We start from the raw sequence: 27,848 nt of genomic DNA on the forward strand, positions 1-27,848 counted from the left end.
TAGTTGTTTTTGACAATATTTTAGCTCCTATCAGAAGATATAGCAAAATTATGCATTTCTGGCAGAGATCGAGCATGAGCTGTAACCTCAGCAAGAGGGAGTAAAAAATGAAGAAAAAAAAACAAATTGACAATGAAAATATTCGTAACAAATGTTAGACTATGTACATTAAAGTTGAAGACAAAAAAACAACTTAAAAAACACTACATGTGGAAAAGAATAAGCTACCCCCCTTAGGGGTTCATATCAGAGCAAAATAAATCACAATGTATTGCATTCATATTTCTACTTCTATGACAAATTCTCATAATAAATGGCCTCAGGTTTCACTTGCTGCACGTGATGAAACAATATTCACATGCGACAAGCTATCAGATCATTTCCTGCTGAAAGGATTTCCATTGACATCATTGTAATATCGATCCTCTGCATCGATTTACTGGAAACAATTCACTACACTACACTGCAAGTCCCTGATATGTTACAATTTCCCTGAGAAGGCGGCGGCGGCGGCGGCGGCGGCTGTGCGTTAAGAAATATATGAGGACGATCATTCTGTGCTTCCCATAAGCCTGGTGTTTGGATTATCTGAAACAGAGTGTGCTGTTTAAGTGATACTAATAATAGGTTTCGTTATGATTCCCTCATATGAAGAATGGAAAGAGAACACTGTTGTTGGTAAATGGTTTCGTATATAGAGTTTATCATGTATATTTTTTACAGTAATGTACCTAGTCTTAGCATAAACAGTATTACAATTTTTTTGGCATACCCTATACAACCAATTCTCAAGGCCACTAATAACCAATGTGAGCAAGCATTCTGCATGTCATTTCGACTTCTCCCACAGCAGAGGAGTGTTTTCTGTGAAGCTCTCGTCATGGAGTGGACTAATTACAGAGATTGTGTGGCAGCGAGAACTTGTCAGAAAGTAGGAAAATCAGCATCTGAAATTTTCACAACTGAGAGACTGAAAATTATGAATGTATTTCTTTACTGGACCATCAATAGGTTCATTGAGACTGGGACAGTTTATGAGTGCCCAAGTGTCTGAAAGCAACGTGTGGTATGTCGAGTATCTGAGAGATGCTGGCTGACCAAGTTTTTCATTTGTTGTGGAGACAGATCATTTACTTACTGCATCGAGTGGACAAGATTTCGGTGATTTTAAAAAGGTGTTAATTATGGAAATGGTTGATGTGTATATTTGGAATACACAACACTATCATTTTAATACAATTATAAAAAGAGGAACATTTTATTATTATTACCTTCTGTTACTACTTTACACTATATAACAAGCCGTCAATACTTCTTCATTAGCTGCCATCATCATCACAATTTTCCTCTTGTCACACTTTGCCTCAGGAGATCAAAACAAATACAATATCTTCTGTGGGGGCTAGCAAAGTTTAAGATCGCTCAACGAGGAAGTGAGCAGTGCTCGCCGAGCACTTAGATACTTGATGTGCCTCTGAGGTGCAAATATCAAGAATGTTGATGTCTTATATGCAAATAAATGATCTAGGGGCTGATAGCTTTCTGGTGAAGTACTGGTCACTTCCTCATTCTGCAGTTAAAGCCTAAGAGAGAGCCGAAGACATTGAAGGTTAAGCTGGCAATGGACACAGATGAAAAAAAAATCACAACTGAGGAGTCTCGCAACACCCAAAATGATAGGGTGTTGGGAGGGGTTGAACAGGTGTATCATCCCTTCCTGGAAATTGGCATCATTCATTTCAAGTTATAAAAAACAGAAAGTTAATCGAAAATATTGAGAGTAAAATACTCACCTTCTGTCATTTAAACCAAAGAATAAATGGTTTCACAGTTTTCAAAATTTCAGAAATTAGACACTATAGCTTAACTTTTAAAACTTTTTTTAATGAGGCATGTAAAAGTTAGTAACAATATAGAATAACTATGCACTTCCATAGACTAACAACCAACAGTTGTGCTATATTCACTCATTTGGTGAATAAGACTAAAAAATTATCTCCAAGGATATAATAATAATAATTGGAATAAAATTTGTTTTATTACTTTATAATAGTTATCTATATATATATAAAAATGTCTATATATATAAAAATGGATGCATGTGTGTGTGTGTGTGTGTTTGTTCTGGCATAACTCTCGAACTCATGGAGCGATTTCAACCAAACTTGGTACATGTATCACTTGCACTCTCGTAAGAAATACTATGGGGGTATGACACTCCTTGCACCCCTAGGGATGGGGGTGGGAAGGGGGTGACATGTAAAACGACTGATATTAGTGTGGAATCCATAGTTTTCAGGTCGCTAAGATGAATAGTGATACTCCCAACGTCATTCAACTCCAAGACACCCCTAGGGGTGGGGGTGGGAAGGGGGTGACATGTAAAACGATTGATATTAGTGTGGAATCCATAGTTTCCATTGCTCGACCCTCCTACAAGAATTTCTGGCAACACCCATGCGCAAGCTCATAAGAAGACTACGAGAATCCTCAGGAAATCATCATCCTGTCTTGGTCATGGTCTGGTGGGGATAGGCGCAAGCAAGTTTCATAGCTGTGGAATGGGGTTTAAAGTCCCTTCCAGAGTTTACCAACATACCATTCTGGAACCAATTGTGAAGCCTTCAACCAACACACTGTTCCAGTGGCAGCTAGTGGTCTGGGCCTATGGGTGTGCACCTTGGACTTGCATCCAGAAGTGTTGTTATTCCCACTCAATTATTTCTGCCCGTTTCTGCTAATTGCATTTGCAATCCAAGTTATGATGCACCTTTTCCTGATAATGAGACGATAGCAGAGTTATAATTCATGAAAATTAAAAAAAAAAATAAGGTTTATTACAATATTGAAATACCCTAGTGATTTTTTTTATCGATCATGAGAGAAGATGTGTTGTTTGGTCTCTTTCGTGACCTAAAATTCAGCATTTGATGACCTGATAAAAATCACTCACAACGCTATACCGATAAACTGCTATGGTTTGTAAGTATTTTCTGTAATTGCCCTGTTTTAATACTGTATATTATCTTTCTTCAATGTCAATATGTCCCATCAGGAACCCAAGTTTAATGCCACATAAACATTTTATCGTACACTTAAGTTAATTACCATTTTAATGTACTTATTCACTTTAGTCATTGTAATGAGGATCCTCGAAAACCCTAATCAAATGCAACTAGTTCTTGCCAGCACCTTTACAAAAAATATCTCAAATCAGTGACATAATAGTACAAGTTACAGATTCTCGTATGCACTGAATAAAGAATTGGATTGACTGTTTTGTGACAATAATACAAGATTAAACTCTGATTATTTGAAATTTTCCTTGAACTTCCAAATACAAGTCAGAGCGTCTAAATGCGCCAATTCCTACGACATTGTGAATGTTTTTAAGTCAAACCGCTGACATTTTATAAAACTACTTTTCCAGCAACTGTATCAACGTATTCCATTCATCGCATCTGGCCTTGAATGGTTGAATACGCTTGTCACTAGACTACTTCCTGCCCTCCCCTCATTCGGAATTCAATGCTTTGCTCAGAACCACGTGAGGTGAGAGAGATCGAAATTTCCCTTACCGAGAAAAAAAAATCCCTCAATTTGCAATGATGCATGGGTTGTTCTCGACTCCGTCACACGGCAAGGAGTGGAAAGATTGCAACACTACATGACGAAGAGGGAACAGCGCATGTCCGTAGCTACTAAGTCACAATTCTTTGTGCGAAGTGAATTCGAAAGCCCTTGATCCAAGCCATAAGAGTCTTTCTGCTTCCTCTACCCACCGTCGAACACAGTGCCACTTCAGTGTGATGTTGTGTGCACTTCCCAATTGTGTTCATGCCATCCATTCGACGCGAGTTACTCAGATAGAAAAGCTGACGTAAGGAAGTAAATGGAAAGTGATGTGGCCCGGAAACATTTGCTGTTTTGAAGAAATGGCTTTCAATGAATAAATATAATAAAAGTTAATTACATTGCACATTTATTTGGGTGTGCACGTGCGAGTGCGCGAATAGGCAGGAGCTGCTACTGCACTGATGAAGCAACATCAGAGGTACCAGCTCACAAGGAGTGACCCCAAACTAATGCTGGATTTCACTTCTCTAACTGATTAACGCTCCAAGAGCAACCCCTTGAATTACGAGTTGTGAGTAATGCTTGAGAACAAGGTCTGCAAGAAAGGGGACACCCCAATATTGACAGCATCAAATGCTCTCTCATGAAGGTGGGGCGATTACCTAATTGACGAGTGGTCGCTGATTGATTTGGTTTCTCACTTCAATTTTCTGCCACTTTTGGCTAATTGCAAAGATGAGGATGAGTAATGATTACAGAACGGATTTTAAGTTCCAGCACCTTTCCAAAAATATTGCTGTTTTCATACCGATCATTTGAGATATGTATTTTAGGACATGAAATCAAGTAAAATGAACACACTTTGTTGCATCTTTTCATGAGATTAGCACATTTATCCCCTTTTTACCTCATCTTTCATGCTTCAGCAACTTTTTCCTTTATTTCATTCATGTTTTGTTAAAAACTGGACAGAAAAATAAATGACCCTCACTCTTTTCAATAAAGAATGTTAATGTTAGATCTGAATAAAGGCAATTTATCAGCACCTTCTTAAAACATTTTCAGAACCTTTCATTTACCTTTCCCGACCATAATTCGTCTAAACACAACATTGTTTAGATTTTGGGATCGTTATTTAAGGCTATGACAGCCTTTGGCCACTCGCTTGGTAAGCGAGAGGAACATAAAGGGGGGAGGGGTATACAGCTCTGACAAGAAAGCGGGCTTGCCTTGTGAAATAAGAACACACACACATATTCAATTTAACACGTCACTTGATTGAACAGGCGGGGTGAGAAAAGACATAGGAATGTTTGTTTACCTGTAGTGCCGTTGGAAGTTCTCGTCTCCTTGCAGGTCCTTGCTTCGATGTGGTCCTACCCTGTAATAAAGGGCAACTAGGGAGCGTAACTTTGTTTCTCCCGAAACTGTCCTAACGTAGGCTCGATTTCTAAACGATCACTTATCAAATGTAATTCTCTCCATCTACTTTGACTTTGATTATTTATGAACTCAGTTACTACTTCTTAACTTCGATGTAAAACAGATAGCTATTCAGCATGACTCTGGAGCTTACTAGCAATTACTGCATTCGCTGAAAATCTAAAGTCAACTAAGGAGATTTTCTCACGCGGACTATTTATTCGGAATTTGAACTTTTGATCGCTAATTCCGTTGCCTCGAGAGCATCCTTTGGCAACGGTGATTCTGAGGAAAAACGCTGATTTTCATATTTTTCCCAGCCTAGTGCCATGTCAGTGGAGTTTTTCCAACTCCGCTGAAGGTCGCTGGCATGATTAGCTTTTAAGAAGCTCTTTTCCAATAACTTCAGCGGGACCCCTTTTTATAACGTGATTAGCTTAATTACTTATGATGCTCGGGGTCCTGGGTTCGACTACGCCATGAATTTTGCACCTTAAAATCTCTTCCCGAGTAATGATATGATGAAATTGATGAAGGGGCACTCAAAAATAACACCCACGCCCAGGGTATTGACCGTTGAATACTAAATTTCCCAACTTATATCCTTGGTCAGTTGATACAGTGGCTATTGTTTCTGACGAGTTTTGGAAGCAACCTGAGAAAGTTTCTTCAGGTGGAAACCATGACAGAATTTGTGTGTTTACAGTAATGTTAGTGTTCTTTGTCTATTAAACAATATTGGATCTTCCTGATGGTGTAGTGGCAACGGCATCACCTTGTAATCAAATTTCTTGCAGTGTCAGTCCTAGAACTTCTATGACAAACATTGTATGTTGTGGAAAACACTGATTTGTAATTTGCTTATGCAACAACAATGTGTTTAATGCACACTATGTAGAATAATTTTCATCACGGGAAAGGGGGAAGGGAACTAAAATTGACATATGGAACCAAAGTTATTTTTTTTCTTTCTTCAAATGACAGAAACCCAAGACATACCTTTTCTACAAGTTTTTCAAAAGCCCAGTTGACTCCATCTCTTGTTTTGGCACTAGCCTCAAAGAAGAGGGCTCCATGTCTATCTGCAAATCTCTTTCCTTCATTCTTACTAACCTCTCTGTGATCCTGAAAAAATAAGAGGCAAGTTTTAACACTTTTCATTTCCAATCATCATTGCTAATGTAACATTTAATATCTTTTACATAAACTTTTTTATTCATCCATATGCATGATTAATGGGATGGTGATATGTTATGATCGTGAAAGGAAATGTCATAATCAACGCAGAAACTGTATTGATCTGAACAAGATACATTAACAAGTTCAGTGCCAGTGACACACACCGTGTGTCGTTGATGAAGCACATTCAGTGCCAGTGACGCACACCGTGTGTCATCGGCTTTTACCGAGAGAAGCTGATGTCACACGGTGTGTGTCACGGACATTGTTAGTTAGCATTCGCCAGTTGTGAGTCGGTTATTGGCTTGGGAGGTTGTATTCGTTCCTGCCTCTTGAGGAACATACTACTGCATTGATTTACACGACTGGTTTCGTGGTTACGCGTTTTTTGTTGTTTCTATGAAACCATATGTTGCAGGGCCACCGAAGGCAAAGGGACAATGTACTAACAGGGTAAACAAGAGGACATTGAAAGAAGCAAAGTTACATAAAATTGCCCAGGCACCATTCGACATCTCCAGTGAAAAATGTGTTGATTCCAGGCCCCTAGACAGGATTTTGTTTTGAAACAGGGTGGGGCTCAACCCTAATCAGTAGCTGCCATCTACAGGCGAAGAACTAGAGGTATAGAAGCATTGAACATGAGAATTTATCAGTATATTACAACTTATTCTTAAAGAATCTGCTAATGAAGTAAAATTAACTATCACAATACACTATTTAAATTTGATATTTTAGGATTTCTGGGGGGGGGGGAGGAGCTTCACCCCCCCCTGGTTATGATTTGGAAGACTCTTGGCATAGAACTTATGATGCACTGATATGACGAATGACTCAGATAGTGAAGATGATGATGGTGTCGGTGATACTGGAAACGATTCTAGTGATGGTGATATTATCAGAAAGAGCCTTACCTCCTACAACAATGCTGAGGCTTATGGAACATCTTCCTTCTTAGCTTGACAGAACACACAGAACAAGATGCAGAGTTTGCAACCAAAACAACATTTATATCTTCAAATATTAACTTTTCTATTCATCCATGTACAGGGTGGACCAAAAATCGTGAACAATGGGATATTCATACAGTATATTATTGTGAAAGGAAATGGCATAATCAATGCAGAAACTGTAATGAAATGAACAAGATACATTAAAGAGTGAAATAGGACAAGAATACCAGTAAGTGATTCCTTCATACACTTCACCAGTTTGTCCCCTTTCATGCACTGAAACGATAATGATGAGATGTTCCTCAATAGTAAATCTGCTTGTATCAGTCATTGTTTAACAGTTGGGCTGAAAAGTTCGTAGGCTGACTCAGATGGCGTTACTAGAATTAAATCCATGTGATTTTTACTTAGTACTAACCTTCAAAAGATACGTGTATAAATTTCACAGCTGCCGGATAATTAGTTCGTGAGATATAGCATTGTGAGTGAAGCAGCTTTTGTTATTGTGAAAAAATGGATAAAAAAGAATCTCGTGTGTTAATAAAGCATTGCTTTTTGGCGAAAAAAAAATACTGTTGAAGCCAAGGCTTGGCTTGATAAACATTATTCGGACTCTGCACCAGGAAAATCAACCGTTGAGAAGTGGTTTGCTAAATTTAAACGAGGCGAAATGAGCATCGAAGATGATGCATGCAGTGGACGCCCCAAAGAGGCTGTTACCGACGAAAACATCAAAAAAGTCCACAAAATAATTTTAAATGGTCGTAAAGTGAGGTTGATCGAGATAGCTGAGACTTTAAAAATATCAAAGGAACGTGTTGGACATATTGTGCATGAATATTTGAACATGCGAAAGCTGTGTGCAAAATGGGTGCCGCGCGTGCTCACAATCGATCAAAAGCAACAACGTTTTGATGATTCGGAGCAATGTTTAGTGATATTCAACCGTAATAAACACGAATTTTTCCGTCGATATATTACAATGGATGAAACATGGCTCCATAACTACACTCCAGAGTCCAATCGACAGTCAGCCGAGTGGACTGCACATGATGAACCGAATCCAAAGCGTGGAAAGACGCAACAGTCGGCTGGCAAGGTTATGGCATCAGTATTCTGGGATGCGCATGGTATTATATTCATCGATTACCTCAAAAAGGGCCAGACCATCAACAGCGATTATTACATAGCGTTGTTGGAGCATTTAAAGGATGAAATCACGAAAAAACGGCCCCATTTGAAGAAGAAAAAAGTGCTGTTTCATCAAGACAATGCACCGTGTCACAAATCAATGAAAACGATGGCAAAATTATATGAATTAGACTACGAATTGCTTCCCCATCCACCATATTCTCCAGATCTGGCCCCCAGTGACTTTTTCCTGTTTGCAGACCTTAAAAGAATGCTCGCTGGAAAGAAATTTAGCACTGATGAAGAGGTAATTGCCGAAACTGAGGCCTATTTTGAGGCTAAAGAGAAATCGTACTATAAAAATGGCATCGAAAAATTGTATGACCGCTATAATCATTGTATCGCCCTCGAAGGCAACTATATTGAATAATAAAATCGAATTTTGTCAAAAAAATATTTTTTACTATGTTCCTACGAACTTTTCAGCCCAACTGTTATAACACCTTGTCACTTTTGAAACACAAGGTGGGAAAGCAAACACGTGACCCGAACTCTGTGCCAGAGTTCTTAACGCAGCATGCTATAATGCCAGGTGCTCTGGGTTTGAATTCTGGCCTAGACACGTGTGTTCTTTGCCAGTGTTCCTTCATCAATTTCATAATTGCATTTCATCTTCGCAATTAGTAAAAAATTGGCAGAAAAGTGAAGTAAAATAAACCAAATCAATCAATCAACCAAACACATGATTAATGCAGACTGCCACAACATGGCTTTTAAGTAGCATTCAGATGGGTCTCAATTGGAAATCCTGACTCCTAACCACAGTATTGGGATTGACTGACCTCTATTGAAAAACAGATGAACTATTACCTCACATATGTGACAAGGATAAACATTTCTTTCAACCTACAATAACTTTTTTTTGTCAATTTTGCTTGTGAACAGTGGCGGTTGGTGGCCTGCATTCTAGAAACGAGATGGAGATCATGAGACAATTTGATTATAAATTTGTCATTCGGTAGCAAGTAGAATAAATAATTCATATTTTGGGAAATCAATCAACTACTTTGATTCGACTATTATTCAAAATTTTTGTGTTAACAACAAAAGTAAGAACTGAAGTCCACTACTATTACTACACAGCTTCCACAAGTGACTGAGGATAGAATGCAAGTGGTTTGTTTATCTCATACTCGAATGGTGCTTGTAGTTGGTTCGGAAATTATCGTAAAGTTTCATTGGCTGTTGGAGTTTGCATTGTCGTGACTGCTTCCAAATTCTGCACATGGATCAAAAAGACTCTCGGTATATATATATCAATATTGGTTGTGTGAAGGCATCAGACGATAGCAGAGATGAAACAACTGCATCCTAAATAGACCACAGCCAAAATATCTCGATTTGTTTCTAATTTGGAGATAGAACATTTCTATTATCAATGGATAATGTGTCCCTTCTGCCGTATCGGTATTATTACTGCAGTTGTTGCTTGTATGTTTTGCAGATAACTTCCCTCCCTTTCTTCACTGTCTACATTGCATTCCAAACCATGAGTGTACCATCATGGACAGTTCTGGGTTGTAATAATCTCATTGAAAGTTAACTTAAGGCAAGCAACCTAACCACACTCACTGAGCATTGCAAGTGTTAGATAAACCTACATTCTGACTTGGGCACCGCGGAAAAATCTTGAGACACTAAGGGTGCCATGAAACGAAAAGCTTTGGGAACCTCTGCCCTCAAGCCAGAAAAGAGAACCGTTTTCCTCTATGCAGACAGCACCTGCTGAACACAAATCGAGTTGTGTTTGTGAGCACAATGTAACCAGCTTCGGTCTGTTGAAGCGGCGCGGGAACATTTTATGTTTTGAAGGAGAAGGTGCTCAATGAATAACTATAATAATAAAAAAATAATTGCATTACAGATTTATTTGGGTATGCATGTGCGAATGCGAGAATAGGCAGAAACCACTACTGCTTTTAACTAATACATTTTTGCACTATAAGGCCAGCCGCACACCGGATCTGACACAACGAGTCGCAACGCGACGATACACAAAGCAACACGACGAGTCACAATGTGAGGATACACAAAGCGACACGAGTCACAATGTGACGATACACAAAGCGACACGACAAGGTAAGACGAGTCTTGTTGTGTTCTTCATACTTTAATTCCGCCCATGGCAGTGTCCCATGACAAGATAACGTTAGAAATTGCTAACAAAAATTAAGTTGGGAAGGGTGAAACACGATAGTGTGCATGAGGTAACGGAGAATCAGGGATACTGCCATAGAAGCCAATTATTCCTGGCAACAAATGTTAATTTTCATTACTACCAGGGACGTTTCTATCCCCCTACCATTTTGGCACTTTACATGTAAATATAATTGATTTGTGATAATTTGTTTGTACAAAAATTAAATATGTTGTATAAGAAAAATCACTAAGAAATACATGAAAATATGAAATTTCAGTACAGCCATTGAAGCTTTGGAAACACTTTTTTGTGTGAGGAAATGAGTAATCAATTGCGTAGCTTAGTTTCACATTGTATTTCTGGTAATTTTTCATTATGATGTTAATTTATCTCCTCTCAAAAGAGAGTAGATTTTCTTTTAAATATATTTCCTGTTTACACATGAATCCAGGAATAGATGAACCCCTACAAAAAAGGAAGAAATTTAATTCGTGAACTGCAAACACATTGTTAATCGAGCAATAAATATCAAACTGGCCTGAAGATTGCTTTCCTTGTACAATGTACGATACATTTTGTAATCAAGCTACATTTTTAACCTTGACCCCAGCATCAAACCTACATATAATATGTGCTGTCAAACAATACAGCGATGAGTCACATGCAGGTGGTGCACTGAGAACAATGGATTCGCACATTTTCAGAGTGTTTTGTCACATTGTGATCCTTCAAGACCAAATTCCCAGGACTTCACTGCTTTGTCGCAAGCTGTCGCATTGTGACTCGAGTCAAATGTTTCATCCGGTGTGCGGCAGCCCATAAGGGCCACATGTTAAACGTTCCCCCGAGTCAGTTTGCAACAAAAATGACTCATCACATCACGTCGTGTCGGATCCGGTGTGCGGTGGGCCTAAATAGTGTCTCATAGTGACTTTTTGGCCCACATAAATAGGATGCGTTAAATTTTGCAATGTGTACCGGTAGCATTATGAACAACCTGATGTGAGTTAATTGATGACTTTACTATAAGTAAAGACTCAAAGCATCCGAGTATTATTCAACAGGCAGTTAGTATTTCCAAAATGATTTTTTTTTAAAAAAATGGATGTCTAGTAACAGTAAATTAGAATTCCAACGAAACTACTGTCAAACTATGAACCAGCGAAGTGTAGCAATTGCAAACACTTTCCTGGATCCTCCCTCATTTGCTGAAAGACCAGATCCATCCTTTCAACGTAAGATCCACAAGTAGCCTTTGTATTAAAGTATTGTTTAGCATGCTGCCATAACTGGTTCTTAGTCTAAAAATCTTGTCTGTGAATGCCATACAAGAGACCATCTTATTTCCCATAAAGATCAACATTATCCAGTGCTTGAAGTGTTTGTGTACATGGTGACAGCATCTTAGTGACCAGCTAGGTACATTAAAATGCAGAGTGCCCAGTCAGCATCGCACTTGAATTTTCAAATTCAGTTTTAAAGATGTTTCATTAATGTCTCATCTTCACTTTTTGGCCACTTTTGAGTAAGCGCATAGATGATGATGTGATGATATGATGAAATTGATGAAGGGACAGTCACAAAGAACACCCATGCCCAGGATGGGATTTGAACCCGGTGGTGGCCCTGGTGGAGTAAAGTATATACAGGGTGACACAGAAAAACGGGAACTTTGGAAAAACCCACCAGACACCAGAGAAATCAGATAAAAAAACATATATTGACAGAAATAGAACTGTTAAAACTTGCCATTTAAGATACAGTAATCCACAGTATCACTTTTTGAAAATTACATCCTTAAGATGGAGTCCTTTGCTAGCTCTGCATTCTTGCAATCTGCCAGTGAGGTCCCTCATTGATTCTGCAACATGTCAGGTGGGATGGCATGAATTTCGTCTTTAATTTGTTGCTTCAATTCATCCCTTGTTCTTGGCCGAGTCATGTACACCTGACTCTTAAGGTGGCCCCACAAGAAGAAATCACATATGGACAAATCCGGGGATCTTGGTGGCCAGGGAATGTCACCAAATTGAGAGATAACACGATTACCAAACAATAGCAGGTGCAGCAAAAGTTTTCAGCATCTCAACATACCGCTCCGAATTGACAGTCAATGTGCTTTGTTCTCCATTTTTGAAAAAGTAAGGTCCGATGACCCCGTGTGACGAAACTGCACACCATATCGTCACCTTGCTGCTGTGTAAAGGGCATCATGAAGTTCCTGAGTGTTGCTTGTTCAGAAAGTCACTGTCCTCGTTTATCTTAGTCAACATTTGTTCACAGAATTTCAAACGCAACTGGTGATCGTTTTTCGTTAGTTGTTGCACGATCTACAGCTTGTATGGATGACATTTCAAATCTTGGGAGAATTCAGCGAACACTCTCTCTAGACAACCTGACCGCAGCTGCTTGCTTCCGAACTGAACACCGTGGGTTGTGTGAGACTGCATCACGCACAGTCTCTATATTCTGTGGAGTACGAGCATTTCACTGTTGTCCTGTTGGTTTATTTTTCATAGCCGATCCTGTCTCTTCAAAGTTTTTTATCCACGTTTTTATTGCGTGTTTCGAGGAATACTACCATGATGCCCTACACTGAAAAAACGTCAGAACTGCCTCTGCGCAACTTGCAAACTATCATTGTTTTTGTAAAACATTTTTATGGCGAAAGCATGATGTTGACCATTCCACTGATCCATGATTATGGCAAGGTTGTCTGTTGCTCAAGATACTGTTATACAGTGCTGCCAACTATGCAGTGTTGCCAGCTATGCTTTTAAAAGTTCCAGTTTTTCTGTGTCACCTTGTGTTTTTGTTGTTTGTGCATTTTCTGTATTTTGGTAGAAAATCAAATAAGGCACATAATGCAATTTCATAAGGATGATTGTCAGTTGACTAATGGCTATTTCCATAAGTGTCTCTTAAAAAATTAATTACTTCTAATTCAATCTTGTATTAATTAATAAATTAGATGTTTTAGGACTCATTTCAAATGCATAGTGCAACGACCCAAGTTACGTCGTAGCAAAAGATTTATTGTTTATTTCTTTAATGTATGTACATGTTCGCTTGAATAAATGTTATTCTGTAAGTGTATCACATGTATAGGAAAGCCTGTATTGTCATATCTAGTGTTATCACATATGTTGGCAACTCCGCAAAGATAAGGAATTTGAGTTTTTGTAGGCTTTTTGGGTTTTGAAAGAAAAATATGAAGGATGACTTTATGGTAAGTCTAAGTTTGGTTATTGCAAGTCCTTTTGTGATAATATTGTGATTATTTAACAGCTTATAATCTGTTGGAAATAGCAGAGCTGGAATTAAATTAAAAAATTGGCCTCTGTAAGGCTTGTGTAAAGTAAGTATTTTCGTGGAAGTGTCTTTTAAACGCATGTTGTTAAGAAGTTGCTAGTTAAAGCTATTGCTGTCAATAAATCGTTAATTATGTGGCATTAAGACTATTACTTAAATCCAGCAGCTGTGTGTAGAAGAGTGCTCATACTCCTAGCCGGGAGACGTAGCAAAAATTTTGGCTCCGCAACGTGAGGGTTCGATAACAATAAGGTTTCAAACGGAACTTATAAGGTTTAAAAGCACAAGTGATCTAATTGTGATAGTGTTAGTGTGAAGGATACAGTGTTGATGTTCCGAGTGAAGATAATTCATCCTTACGAGAATCACGAAGGTATATAGGTGGAGTGTTAGTATGAATAGTGGCACGAGTCTGAGGAGCAAGTCCAAGAAGACCATGGGTCCCGAATTGGAATTTGGTTGCTGTGAAGATCTGGCTGATGACAAGGAGTACTTTCAGTGTTCCCAGTGTTTGAAATATAAGCAGTTTAATTGTGATGGACAAGACGTGGTAACTTCAGAAGGTGACCTGATTTGTAGTAACTGGCAGACGACTGTTCCCAAAGATATTGAGCCTACGCTTTCACCTCCTGAACGGTTGATCCTTGAGTGGCTCAAAAGGGAGAAAGAAGAACCAAAGAAAGAAAAAGAAGAACAAATAAGAAAGAAAGAGGGAAAAGGTAAAGGAGACAGCTAAAGAAGAAGCTCAGAGAAGGCGAGAACTTGAGTCTTTGATAGAAAAGCAAGATCAAAGGAGAAGGAAAGAGAAAGAAGAAGATGAAGAGAAATGTACGGAAGACCAAGTTGAAGGACTGAGAGAAGAGCTTCAGAATATTAAAGTAAGAACCAGCAAGAATTAGAAAAGGTAACCGAGAGAGTCAATGAGAAAGTTGGACTGGAAGGAGCAAGTGGATGAAAACTTAAATAATTGCCTCGAATTAATCCAGACAGTCATAAATAAGGAAGGACCAGTTGACATCCAGCCCGAAAAGTTGACAACATTAGACACTACAGTAGATGCTTTTGGACAAGAATTACAGGCTTCTGTTCAGACCATGAGCGAACAAACAAAAGCCATTCAGAAAGCAGTGCAGCATCAGAAGACAATAGTAGAAAAGACTCTAAGTGACGCTAGAAATAGTTTTTCTTGTACGAGGGGTGACTGAAAAGTTCTCGTCCTACCCATGATGCATATATCGTAGCTGAATGTTACTTTAGCTAATCATAATATATGCCTTTGCAAAGCCACATACCAAATTTCATAGTACTATCTTTTTTTGTTTTTCAGATTTTGACGTTTGAAGTGAAGACGGTGAGCATTTTCTGAAAAATGGATAAAGTGAGCATTCGTGGGGTTATCCAATACCTCCTGAAAAAAGGCATGAGTGGACAGGACATCCACAAGGACATGATGGAAACATTGGGGGAGGATGCCCCATCTTATTCTACTGTGAAAAAGTGGGTGGCGGAATTCAAGAGAGGGAGCACCTCTGTCCAAGATGCACCTCACAGTGGAAGGCCGGCAACGGCCTGTACTGAAGAAAACATCACAGCAATACAGGATCTTGTTATGGCAGACTGGCGAGTGACAGAACGTTACATCGCAGAGAAAGTGGGGATGTCCCAGGAACGCGTTGGACACATACTAACAGTTGTGCTGGACATGCACAAGGTGTCATGACGATGGGTCCCGAAAATGTTGAGTGCTGAGAACAAACGTCAGAGACACCTCTTGTCTGCAGCAAACTTGACCCTCCTTCAGGCTGATCCTGAGACATTTCTTCAATGTTTTGTAACCATGGACGAAGCATGGGTCCACCACTTTCAGCCAGAGTCCAAGGTGCAATCAAAACAGTGGAAACACCCCTCCTCCCCCACCCCCAAAAAGTTCAAGTCAGTGAAATCAGCTGGCAAGGTGATGGTCTCTGTTTTTTGGGATGCGAGGGGTGTCATCCTGGCTGAGTATCTAAAAAAAGGTGAAATGGTGAACGGTGCGTATTATGCTGCTCAACTGAAGCGTTTGAGGGAGGCCATCAAGGTGAAACGTCGTGGAATTTTGAAGAAGCGCGTCCTTTTCCACCAAGACAATGCACGCGTGCACACGTCCACCATTGCAATGTCCGCCATCGAGTCCTGTGGCTTCGAACTGCTTTGACACCCTCCCTATTTGCCAGACTTGGCTCCCTCAGACTTTCATCTGTTTCCTAAACTCAAGCAACACCTCGGTGGAATCAATTTTCCATCAGATGATGACGTCATGGCTGCGGTGGAGGACTTTTTTGCAGTGCAGGATGAAACGTTCTACAAGGAAGGTATCATGGGCCTGCAGCACTGGTGGCAAAAGTGTGTGGTGCTGAAAGGGGACTATGTTGAAAAATAGTCATGAACGATTGAGCTCCTGGCAACCCTTCATGGGTAGGCTGAGAACTTTTCAGTCACCCCTCGTATGTACGCATTGCTTGCATTGTAGAATTATTTTCCTGTAGTTTATGGTTATTATAAGCATAAGAAAACAGTTTTTCTTTGTGACGTTTCAGGAGAACACATGATTCCTTCATCAGACATTTATTTTCGTTTTGACTAAAGATACAGTTATAACAATGGTTAGTAATTTTTTAAACAAAAATAATCCCTTATATAATGGATGTTGTCAATGTTACATTGTTGTAATATAGCAACTCCACTGTGGAAAGAAGCAGTCTGTTTTATTTTTATTTCAGATAAATTTTTTTTTGATCACATTATTTTTTATTTAAAATTATGAATCCCAAATATCATCAGGTAATTCAAATTCATCATTGTTTTCACAAAGTCTCTTGATGTTTTCTGTTACATTAAATTTTAAAGATGGTGGCTTACTCCATTTGTGAAAAAGAAAACTCCATACTGGATCTATGTTACCATTTTCATTATTTAATTTATTCCAGTGTTCTTCTGCAATGAACGAAGCTTCCCAAACATTCAACTCTGTGTTTCCAGTCATTTTTTTTAAAACCCTTCTCTTTTTAATCAAATGCTTCTAATCGATGATGTGAGTTGACAAACCTGTTATTGGGTTTAGATTTATAATGTCCAAATCGTGTTTGTGCCATCTTATTGCCATTTTCCTTGCTGTTTGTCCCACATAATTTAATGAATTCAAAATGAGAAACCCTCTACCAGATGTGGAAACCACAGGAATATATAATATAAGTTGCTCAAAGGATTATGTGGGACAAACAGCAAGGAAAATGGCAATAAGATGGCACGAACACGATTTGGACATTATAAATCTAAACCCGAGAACAGGTTTGTCAACTCACATCATCGATGAGAAGCATTTGATTAAAAAGAGAAGGGTTTTAAAAAAATTGGCGGGAAACACAGAGTTGAATGTCTGGGAAGCTTCGTTCATTACGAAGAACACTGGAATAAATTAAATAATGAAAATGGTAACATAGATCCAGTATGGAGTTTTCTTTTTCAGAAATGGAGTAAGCCACCATCTTTAAAATTTAATGTAACAGAAAACATCAAGAGACTTTGTGAAAACAATGATGAATTTGAATTACCTGATGATATTTGGGATTCATAATTTTAAATAAAAAATAATGTGATCAAAAAAAAAAATATCTGAAATAAAAATAAAACAGACTGCTTCTTTCCACAGTGGAGTTGCTATATTACAACAATGTAACATTGACAACATCCATTATATAAGGGATTCCTTTTGTTTAAAAAATTACTAACCATTGTTATAACTGTATCTTTAGTCAAAACGAAAATAAATGTCTGATGGAGGGAGCGTGTGTTCTCCTGAAACGTCACAAAGAAAAACTGTTTTCTTATGCTTGTAATAACCGTAAACTACAGGAAAATAATGACGCTTGAAAGTTAGAGGTTTCTCTAAAACAAGAAATCAAGGAACAGACCGGCTTGTTCGTCCAAAGAGTTAACGATTTGGAGATGCAATTCCATAGTTTACAAATTCAAACCGATGTTGTTATACCTGAGGGTTTTGCAAGAGTTTCTCCTGAATTGCAAGTTTTGAATCCAGAAGCGGGTGTTTTTGAATTACCTTCTCCCACTAGAAAACATTCTGGCCATAAAGATCCAGTTATTATTGAGGGAAGAAAGAGAAGCCGTGAGGGTGGAAGCTCTGATGAATCACCACCTAGAAGAAGGCAGGGATTTAAGATGCCTCGCCCAGACGACATAGTTCACATTCCAAAATTCAACGGGGATATTGAACCCCAGTCTGTGGAAAAATATCTTCGCGAATTGTTCGAATTGTTACAAGTCCCTCAGAACTATCGCTTAGAGTTATTGACTCGTGTCTTCACAGGCAAAGCTGAACATTGGCTGTCAGGAAACATTGACAACTTTATAGTTTATGCTGACTTTTGTGACAAATTCGGTTAGGAATTTGCATCAAGAAAGGCAAAGCAGTCAGAAATAGATGATACTGTCGGCTAGTACATGAAAAAATGGAAAGTTACGCCTGGAGTGTATATGCTGCATATCAAAACCTGTCTGACAAAGTCATAAACCTGATAATAGGGCAGTTACTCTACAGAATTAGAAGTCTGTGTTTAGCTCATGCTCCTAAATCCATTGACGAGTTGGCTCACTTTCTGAAGGACCTTGATATGTATGATGATAAAGAAGCTTGGAAGCGAAGAGAAGAATTTAAAAGGAAGGATGCCAATGATCAGAAGAACTTCAAGGTGAGAAATGTTCAGAACCAAAACCCTAGATCTGGTAGTTGGTTTCCTAGATGAAATAGATTTAATAACACTAGACAAGATCAAAGGTTTGAACGAACTAGGGATGAAGAAGATAGGACAAACTTTAATAGGAACATATATCGGAACAGAAAAACCCGAAATAGAAGTGATGGAGATTCCAGAGGGAGTAGCCCGAGTTCATATAGAAGATACTCGCCTCCAAATAGATCAAGATTAGAAGAGCTTCCTGAAACCGGACTGAACGATTTAACTTCTGAACAAGAACAAGCTGTGGCTACGGCTAAAGAATTCTATCAGAGCCAAAGGTCACAGTCATCTCAGACAAACTAGAGCCTTGTCTGGATGCTTCATTCCAGTTTGGGCAAGGGACTTTAGAGGAGCGACTCTACCATACAATTAGAGATATCCAGGAAATACAGGTAAACTTTCAAATCACAGAGACTGAAGGGGAAGGAATGATGCCAGAAATGAGAATGGCTCGGGAAAGAAGGAAGATATATAAGTCACTGATAGTACGGACTAAACTGATGGACATTCCCGTGACTTGCATTATTGATACAGGGAGCAATTGTTCAGTACTAAGCTATGCCATTTGGACCAAATTAGTAAACAGTCTACCTGGAATGCAGCTACAGAATGTTCCAGAAGTAAGACTTGTTGACTTCTAGGGCAGTCTAAAGAAGAGGGTGTGTGGTAGCCGATCTGTTGAGATAGAGATAGGAGGAATGAACTTCAACACTGAAGTTTTTATATTAAAAGGCTTTGGTACCGATATTTTATTTGGAATGCCATTTTTACAGCAGCACGAAGCCGAGATTAGTTTCCGAAAGAATGTAGTAAAGTTACACTTTGGTACAACTCCTAATGCTATGTGCTGACATTGTCCGGTACATCCAGAGAATCCAAGAATAGGAAGAAGATAAATGGATGTGTAGCCTCATTGGACCTTAGAGAGAAGGTTGCTGCAGTTGACATATCTGATTTTCAACGAGTGGAGTTGTTATCTGTGTAATGGACTATCAATGTGCTGCCTCTGTAAGGCTTGTGTAAAGTAAGTATCTTCGTGGAAGTGTCTTTTAAACGTGTGTTGTTAACGAGTTGCTAGTTAAAGCTATTGCTGTCAATAAATGGTGGCCGCGGTGGCTCAGTCGGTAACGCGTCTGACTACCATGCTAAAGGTCCCGGGTTCGATCCCCGGCCGGTTCAAATCCGGGAACTTTTCTAACGGTGGAAGCGGTCCCGGCGCCCACCCAGCGTCGAATAACATGGGTACCTGGGGGAAACCCTGGGGGGTAAAGGCGGTCAGGGGCATGATGCTGATCACATCACCCTCACTCATGACCGGATCAAGAAAGTGTGGGGCGTTACCCCCACACCCCCTATACGCCTACATGGCGTGGTGCTATGCACAGGGGAACACTTTACTTTTTTTTTTTTTTTTTTTGCTGTCAATAAATGGTTAATTATGCGGTATTAAGACTATTACTTATACCCAGCAAGCCCTGGGTGTAGAAGAGTGCTCATACTCCTAGCCGGGAGATTCATGGTCTTTCTTAGCCTATATGTTCAATGAAAAAAAATTCTGGCTTCTTAAAAAAAAAAATATGGTGCCTGATTTATTTTTAATTTTTTCTACCCCTGCATTCAACCATTCATGAACAACTACTTTTGTACACAGTGCATATTCAGAAAGGTTAATTCTTTACTTACCTTGTCAGTTTTATTTCCTACCACCATCTTTGCAATGTTGGTTGTTGAATACCTATCCAGATCGGACAGGAACATTTCAAGCTTTGCTAATGTTTCCTTTCTGCCCACATCGTAAACCAAAATGGCTCCCTTTGCATCATGGTAGTAGCTGGGAGGCAAACTATGATATCGTTCCTGCCCAGCTGTGTCCTGACACAAACAAGATGCATTAAGAAAGAATTGTTAATGGGTGGAACATAAAATATACAAGTTATGATCTATATTTATAACAACAGGAGACCATACATTTATTTTTACATTACCCAAAGGGCAATCTGTAAATTCCAAATAATGAAATTACACCTGTTATTGTGTATTCTAAAATTAGTAGGGTACACATGAGCAGAGGTACTGGGTACAGGGTGCACAGTTACCATGGCACCTGCATTTTTATCAGTTCTATATTTTTTTTAACATTTAGAGTTCGCTTATGGAAATTTCCATTATTTTTTTTTTTAAGTAAGGAGTACAATTGCATTTTTTAGTGTTTGTGTCTTTTCTGTATCAAGTGTATCATTAAATCAGAATAAACATGCCATTATAAACTCTTGCACTTTTACTAGCTGAATTTTAAAATCTACACTGACACGATAAGTCGGCCATTAGAATGTATTAGACAAAACATGATTTGGGTAAGGGAAAAATCATACAGGCCATCTTGAAAGCTGGTATCTTGGAGGTAATTCAAGTTATTAATGCTATTACCACTTGAGCCTTCTTCATACAGAAGGTCCAACGCTCCGGTCCAAAAATTAATTATTTTAAATCCAATCTTGTATTAATGAATTAATTGTCTTAAGAATCATCTTTCAAATTGTGTACCTTTATCTTAATTTGATTCATGGTTTTTAGCTACCAAGAAAAAGGGACTCGTGCCTGAATTATTTTTAGTTCTGTCCACACCTGCACATGAAACACGTTGCACAAATGCATAACATTACAAACAAATATATTGACAGAAGTATATGCCCAATTAGTCTTCCTTTTTTTAAAATTTCAAAGCTTTGTAGAAAGACAAATTTGTCAGTCTATTTAGTACAACCCTGTCATTGACTACAATAGTTCAATTCCTAACAAAAAAGTAAAAAAAAAAATAAAAAAGCAGGAAAAATCTTGTTATTAAAAATCTACGAAATCACTGTCAAATTATTGCAATGCAATTGTTGCAATGAAAGCATGACCTTCATTCTTCAAAAATGTGTGTTAACTAATTGCCCTTAACCTTTTGAGTCCCAAGGCCATTTTCACAAGTAAGCCTCTCGGTCCCGAGCCGATTTTGAGCAAAATGCAGAGTTTCAATTAAATGAGTGTAGATCGGAGACTAATTGCCCTAGAGAGATGAGGGATATACCGTTGTACGCGGAATGAACCAGAGATTCAGACAATATGAAATTTATGCAAATTCGACGTATATATGGAGGGGAAAAGGGGGGAAATCCCCTGAAAATACTTGTTTTTTTTTTTAAAAAATGGGGATTCGCCCCCCCCCCCCCCCCGAAAAAAGGATTTGAAAAGTTCAAAATGCACATAGAAATGATCGCTGGCATGTAGGGAACACAAAGATATTTGCATTATTATCATATGACCAATGTAACTTGAGTTGTACATCCCAAAAAGGAATGGTCGGCACGACACTGATTCAAGCTTCAAAATGCAGCGGTACCTTGAAATGACTTTAGCTCAGAGACTATTTGCCCTGGAGATATGAACTATGTACCGTTGTACGCAGAATGAATCACAGATTCAGACGATATATAATTTATGCACCTTCGGCGTATATATGGAGGGGGAAAGGGGGGAAATCCCCTGAAAATACTTTTTTTTTAAAAAAAATGGGGTTTCGCCACCCCCCGCCCCCCCGAAAAAAAGGATATGAAAAGTTCAAAATGCACATAGTAATTATCGATGGCATGTAAGGAACAGAAAAATATTTGCATCATTGTCGTATGACCAATGTAACTTGAATTGTATCCCCAAAAGGAATGGTGGGCACGCCACTGATTCAAGCTTCAAAATGCAGCGGTACCTTGAAATGACTATAGCTCAGAAACTAAATGCCCTAGAGATATGAAAGATATACCGTTGTACGCAGAATGGATCACAGATTCAGACGATATATAACTTATGCACATTCGGCGTACATATGAAGGGGGAAAGGGGGGAAATCCCCTCAAAAATACTTTTCTTAAAATAATGGCGTTTCCCCCCGCCCGCCCCCCAAAAAAATTTCAAAATGCACAAAATGCAAAATTTATGCAAATTTGGCGTATATATGGAGGGGGAAGGGAGAAAACCCCCAAAAATTAATTTTTAAAAATTGTTGAAATGTTTGAAATTTATATTTTCCCTTGAAAAGAGAAGTCCCTTTTCCCGCCTTTTCACCTCCATTTTCATGAAGAAAAAAAGGTGCAAGAAACATTTCTGTTAAATACATGTGTTAGGAACAATATAAAAGAAAAAAACGAAATTCTAGCCAAAAATAGAAAAGTTATAACGTAAAAACTACGACCTTGACACAGCGTCTCGATCGAGACGCTTGGGACCGTGAGGGTTACAGTTGGGTATCTCGTTCGAGACGCTTGGGATCCAAAAGGTTAAAGAATAAAATTCACATGAGGTGGAAACCACTGTATTATTTGTTAAGGCTTTTGTTTAATTGAATGCCCATATGCATGCAGTAGTATCCTGGGTACGTGGTCTGTTAAAAAAAAATACCAGACTTTTGTCATAGCATCCAAACCATTTTTTGTAATGAGTTCTGGCAGGTGGCTTGGTCTAGAGGCAACCTTCAGAAACAGACTGTCACTTGCCACATCATGCCATACTCACCAGTAGCCCAGTTAGAACCACCGAAGCAAACACGTGCAGTAACCTCTCGCCCAGTTAGCTTCACAGCAGTGAAGATGAAGGACCAGGCGGAGCAGCGTGTTTGTGTGAAATTTTGCTTTAAACTGGGGAAATCTTTAAGTGAAACTTGTCTAATGCTTCAGCAAGCCTTTGGGATGGACTGTATGAGCCGATCACAGTGCCATGAGTGGTTTCAACATTTCAAAGAGGGCAGAACATCGATCGATGAAGATTCAAGATCAGGATGATCTTCGACGTCAAAAAACAATGAACACATGGCTGTTGTTCGGTCATTATTTGTGAAAATCGTCATTTGACTATCACAAAGGTTGCTGAGGAAGTCGACATCAGGATCGGGGGTCATGTCATGCAATTTTGAGGGATGCTGTATGCAGAAAAATGCCTAGCTATGGAAAAACAAGAGTTGGGTGTTGCACCATGACGTGCCAAGTCATGCACCACTGCTTGTCGGCCACTTTTTGACTGCTTATGTGATAACCGTCGTGCCCCACCCACCTTACTCTTCAGATTTGACCCCTGCGGACTTTTCTGTTTCCCTAGTTGAAGAAAACTTGAAAGGACGTCGATTTTGCAAGTGTAGATGAAATTCAGCACAACGCGACAACACCGATGGGAGCTATTCTGAAAAACGCATTCCAGGAGGCATCCGAACAGTGGCAGAAATGATGGGAACACTCCATTGCAAGCATGAGGGAGTACTTTGAAGGGGACAAGCACGTGTATTGTTGTAATTGCGGTAATAAAGTTTGCATTGCAAAAGTCCGGTCTTTTTTTTTAACAGCCCATGTAAGTGGCGGAAGGGTTATGACACTATTTTTGTCTAATATCCCATTAAAAACTATCTAATACAGGAGAAGAGGGCAAAATAGGAATGGCTACTAAAAAAGGGGAACCATTACCCATCTGCAGGCACAATGGGTACTTTAGTTTAAAATTTATATTTTAGAAAAATGAAAAAAAGATTTTGTATGCAGATAACACATCTTACTTATGGAAAACAAACGAAGAATGAGTCCATATATCTAACACCATATGACTATTAAACATGGTTAGAATGAACATAAACCCAGTCAATTCATATACCTAAAAGAGGCACATGTACAAGCATATCTAACATATCAGTGTTGGGTCACTTCATTAAAAAATTGACTCAACATTTTCTTAAGCCAGTGAGAACACAATACACAATCTACTGGTACTTACCCATATATTTAATTTGACAGCATTCCCATCTACTGTAATTGTCTTTACTTTGAAGTCCACTCCGATAGTTACATTTTGATCTTGATCAAAGTTATCTTCGGTAAACCGCAGAAGGAGGCTGAAGAAGTTGAAAACAATTCATATTTACAATCATGTATTATTATTATTTATACAATACAGTAATATTCTAAGATCAAAAACACACAAATGCCTAATCATCATAAAAGCATGTGTTTTGAATTTAATCATGAAATCACTTACACACAGAGTAATAGTACCACAAATGAAAATATTTTTCATGGCAGCAGTAACACTTCATACTAAAAGTCAGTTCCGGCGATCCTCTGCACTTCCATGGTTTATGAAGATTTAGTTTCTTATGAACATAGGTAGGGGCATGCATATTTCGTTTTTGATGAAAAAACGAAATGTGAAAAAACACATTGTAGTGTTAATTTTTCATGTTTTTGAAAGGTGTGAGATACATTTTGTGACCTTATTTTGTCACGAAATAATGCGAAATGAACTGCAAAAAGCGAAATTAACTCTTAAACACTAAATTTAGGGTTTATTCACCAACGCGACACCTTCTGAGGTCTGAATTATCCTGAGAGTTATGCAATTCCTGGAAAATGATTAATTCTGCTGTTAATATTGGAGAAGCAAAAATGGACTCCTTTACATAGAAATAAACTTAATACTCTGATAACTACATAAATGTGATATTAGAAGTGAAATTTTAATTCAGTGGAATAAGTGTAGTTTTTAAATCAAATTTAGGATTATATTCACAATTTTAAAACCAAAATGTCTTTTTATATACCACTTTTCATCCAATTTTTCACCGCTATAACACTATTTTATTTTATTTACCGCTTTTGAACCTGAAATTGGCTCAGTTTTTGTACCGAAATTTTGCTTTTTTATTTACCAAAAATATGTGCCTCTAAACATAGGTTTTATGTGGCACTATTTATCACATTAAGACATAATTGTCAGCCTGAGTGATGTGTTCCACATGTGAGGAATTATGTATTATACATGGTAATCTTGGAAAGCTGTTTACAAATTGCCAATGCCTTTATAGTTTACGACTTGTGGAAGAAAACAAAATTTATTGGAAAGAAAGTTGCATGTGCTTCCCTTATGTTTAAATGTATATTATTAAAAGGAATAAGGTGATTATGTGTGGTGGCAGGTGGTAATCTTGTTCAGGCATCAGTGACGTAACGGTTCTTCGCAAGTTTTATAGGAACTAAGGGAAGTGCTTTATAATACTGAAAAAAGTTGTGGAAGTAAGTTTAAAGCTCGGAGAAATTAATTAACAAAGTTCAAAGCTTCACTAATAATTATTATTTACCTGAGAAATTATGATGTGAAATGTAACTTACGGAAGCAGACATTCTTGGTACCTGGTTGACTAAATAAAGACCAAGATTTGGTGGATTTCTAAACATAGGTTTTATGTGGCACTATTTATCACATTAAGACATAATTGTCAGCCTGAGTGATGTGTTCCACATGTGAGGAATTATGTATTATACATGGTAATCTTGGAAAGCTGTTTACAAATTGCCAATGCCTTTATAGTTTACGACTTGTGGAAGAAAACAAAATTTATTGGAAAGAAAGTTGCATGTGCTTCCCTTATGTTTAAATGTATATTATTAAAAGGAATAAGGTGATTATGTGTGGTGGCAGGTGGTAATCTTGTTCAGGCATCAGTGACGTAACGGTTCTTCGCAAGTTTTATAGGAACTAAGGGAAGTGCTTTATAATACTGAAAAAAGTTGTGGAAGTAAGTTTAAAGCTCGGAGAAATTAATTAACAAAGTTCAAAGCTTCACTAATAATTATTATTTACCTGAGAAATTATGATGTGAAATGTAACTTACGGAAGCAGACATTCTTGGTACCTGGTTGACTAAATAAAGACCAAGATTTGGTGGATTTCATGCAAGGCTCGAAGGTGGTTTCATGCTCAAGACCACATATTGAGTGATCAGGTGCTTAAAACATTTAGGGCAATTATTTTAATGCAGAGATACCTAAACCTCGCCCACCTAACAACGAAAGCATTTAGTGACAAAATACCCCATCCCACCCCACATATATGAAGTAGATATCACCAACAGTCTATGTTCAGGATGACAGTAAACGAATGGCTGCTAGCAAACAAACATATGGCAGTACGAAAAAAAATCATTCTTCAGAAAACATGCAAGATGCGATCACTAAAACACTGAAGCATGTGTTACCAGACATTCGATTCAATTCAATGGTCTTTATTCTTGGGCAAGGTTCAGCAAATGCTGATCTACCACCTAACCTAACCTAGCAAACACATAGAAAATACCTGTGTATGCACCATGATAAAATCGGAATTAAGCAATCGCAACTAGTTTTTTGATTGATTGAGTTGGTGTATTAAGTCCACTTTATGCACAGTAAAGCTAATCAGGATGGACCTACAGTTTAAAGTGGGATCCGAACCACTATGTGCCTCCATCAGGTATCGAACCTGGGACCCATTCATTGCAAGGCGACGACGCAACCATTGCGCCATTGGGGAGGACCTAATGGGGACTAGGGCCATCCGTAACCTTGCTGTGATGCAAATTCTACCTGCAGCTGTGAAATTCACCAATGAGCATGGTTGGAGTACTGATAGTAATTTTGCTTTTTTGTTGGATGGGGACTGTCGACTGTATTGGTGTTAGAATTTCCATGTGTTATTTAGCTTTGTGGGTGTGCATATAATGATATTTTGTTTAATAAAAGTGAAAGTGCTCTAGGATATGGGGGATACAATGAATTCAATGAACACTGGCTCACAAATGTACTTCAGCCGATCAATGAAATATTCTTGCCTGTATGTAGCTCTTGTAGTATGAGAATTGTGTGCCACACAACGAAAAGTGCATATTTATAAGGTATGTACACTACCAACAAAAAGTTTAAGACCAGCAGGAAAAAGTGCCAAAAATTAGCAGAAATGAATGTATTTTGTAATTAATGTACAAGAAACAGATGTAAGAATCTGCTTGGCAATGTACAAACATAGGTACATCCACTATACATAATAATGTCACCTCATATTTTGCTTTCATCAATATGTCCGCCATGGGCCTTAATGACAGAAGCGCAAACACGTGGCATGCGCTCCAATAGTTTGTCCAGATAGGATGGTTGAATGTTACGCCAGGCATCGTTGATGAATTCCCATAGCTGTTGAGTGTTGCTGGGTACCTTCTTCCTGATGTCCCTATCGATTTGGTCCCATAGCAGTTCAATTGGTGAAAGATCAGCAGACTGTGGTGGCCACATCATGAGAACTAATGCCCCTTCTGTTGCCTTGCGTTCCAAATACCGCATGCACAATTTGGATGTATATTTGGGATCATTATCTTGTTGGAAAATAAACCCATTACCAACAAGACGACAACCAGAGGGGATGGCATGGTGCACCAATATCTGATGATACCCTTCT

General features: G+C 38.5%; 1 protein-coding gene across 1 annotated transcript in view; it reads right to left on the minus strand.

Annotated features, from left to right (window-relative positions):
* Positions 1–219: 219 nt before the first annotated feature.
* Positions 220–27,848, minus strand: part of LOC145996488 (ras-related protein Rab-18-B-like) — a 35,759-nt gene continuing 8,130 nt past the window's right edge. The window contains exons 2-5 of the mRNA XM_083132985.1: positions 24,360–24,477; positions 20,250–20,438; positions 5,998–6,123; positions 220–588 (exon numbers count right to left, since the gene is read on the minus strand). Of these exons, the coding sequence (XP_082989111.1) occupies positions 454–588; positions 5,998–6,123; positions 20,250–20,438; positions 24,360–24,477 (568 nt within the window). The 3' untranslated portion in view covers positions 220–453. The remainder of the gene's footprint in view (positions 589–5,997; positions 6,124–20,249; positions 20,439–24,359; positions 24,478–27,848) is intronic.

This window comes from Lepisma saccharinum, chromosome 12, assembly GCF_977018435.1.
Source record: "Lepisma saccharinum chromosome 12, izLepSacc3.1, whole genome shotgun sequence".
Taxonomy (NCBI): Eukaryota; Metazoa; Arthropoda; class Insecta; order Zygentoma; family Lepismatidae; genus Lepisma; species Lepisma saccharinum.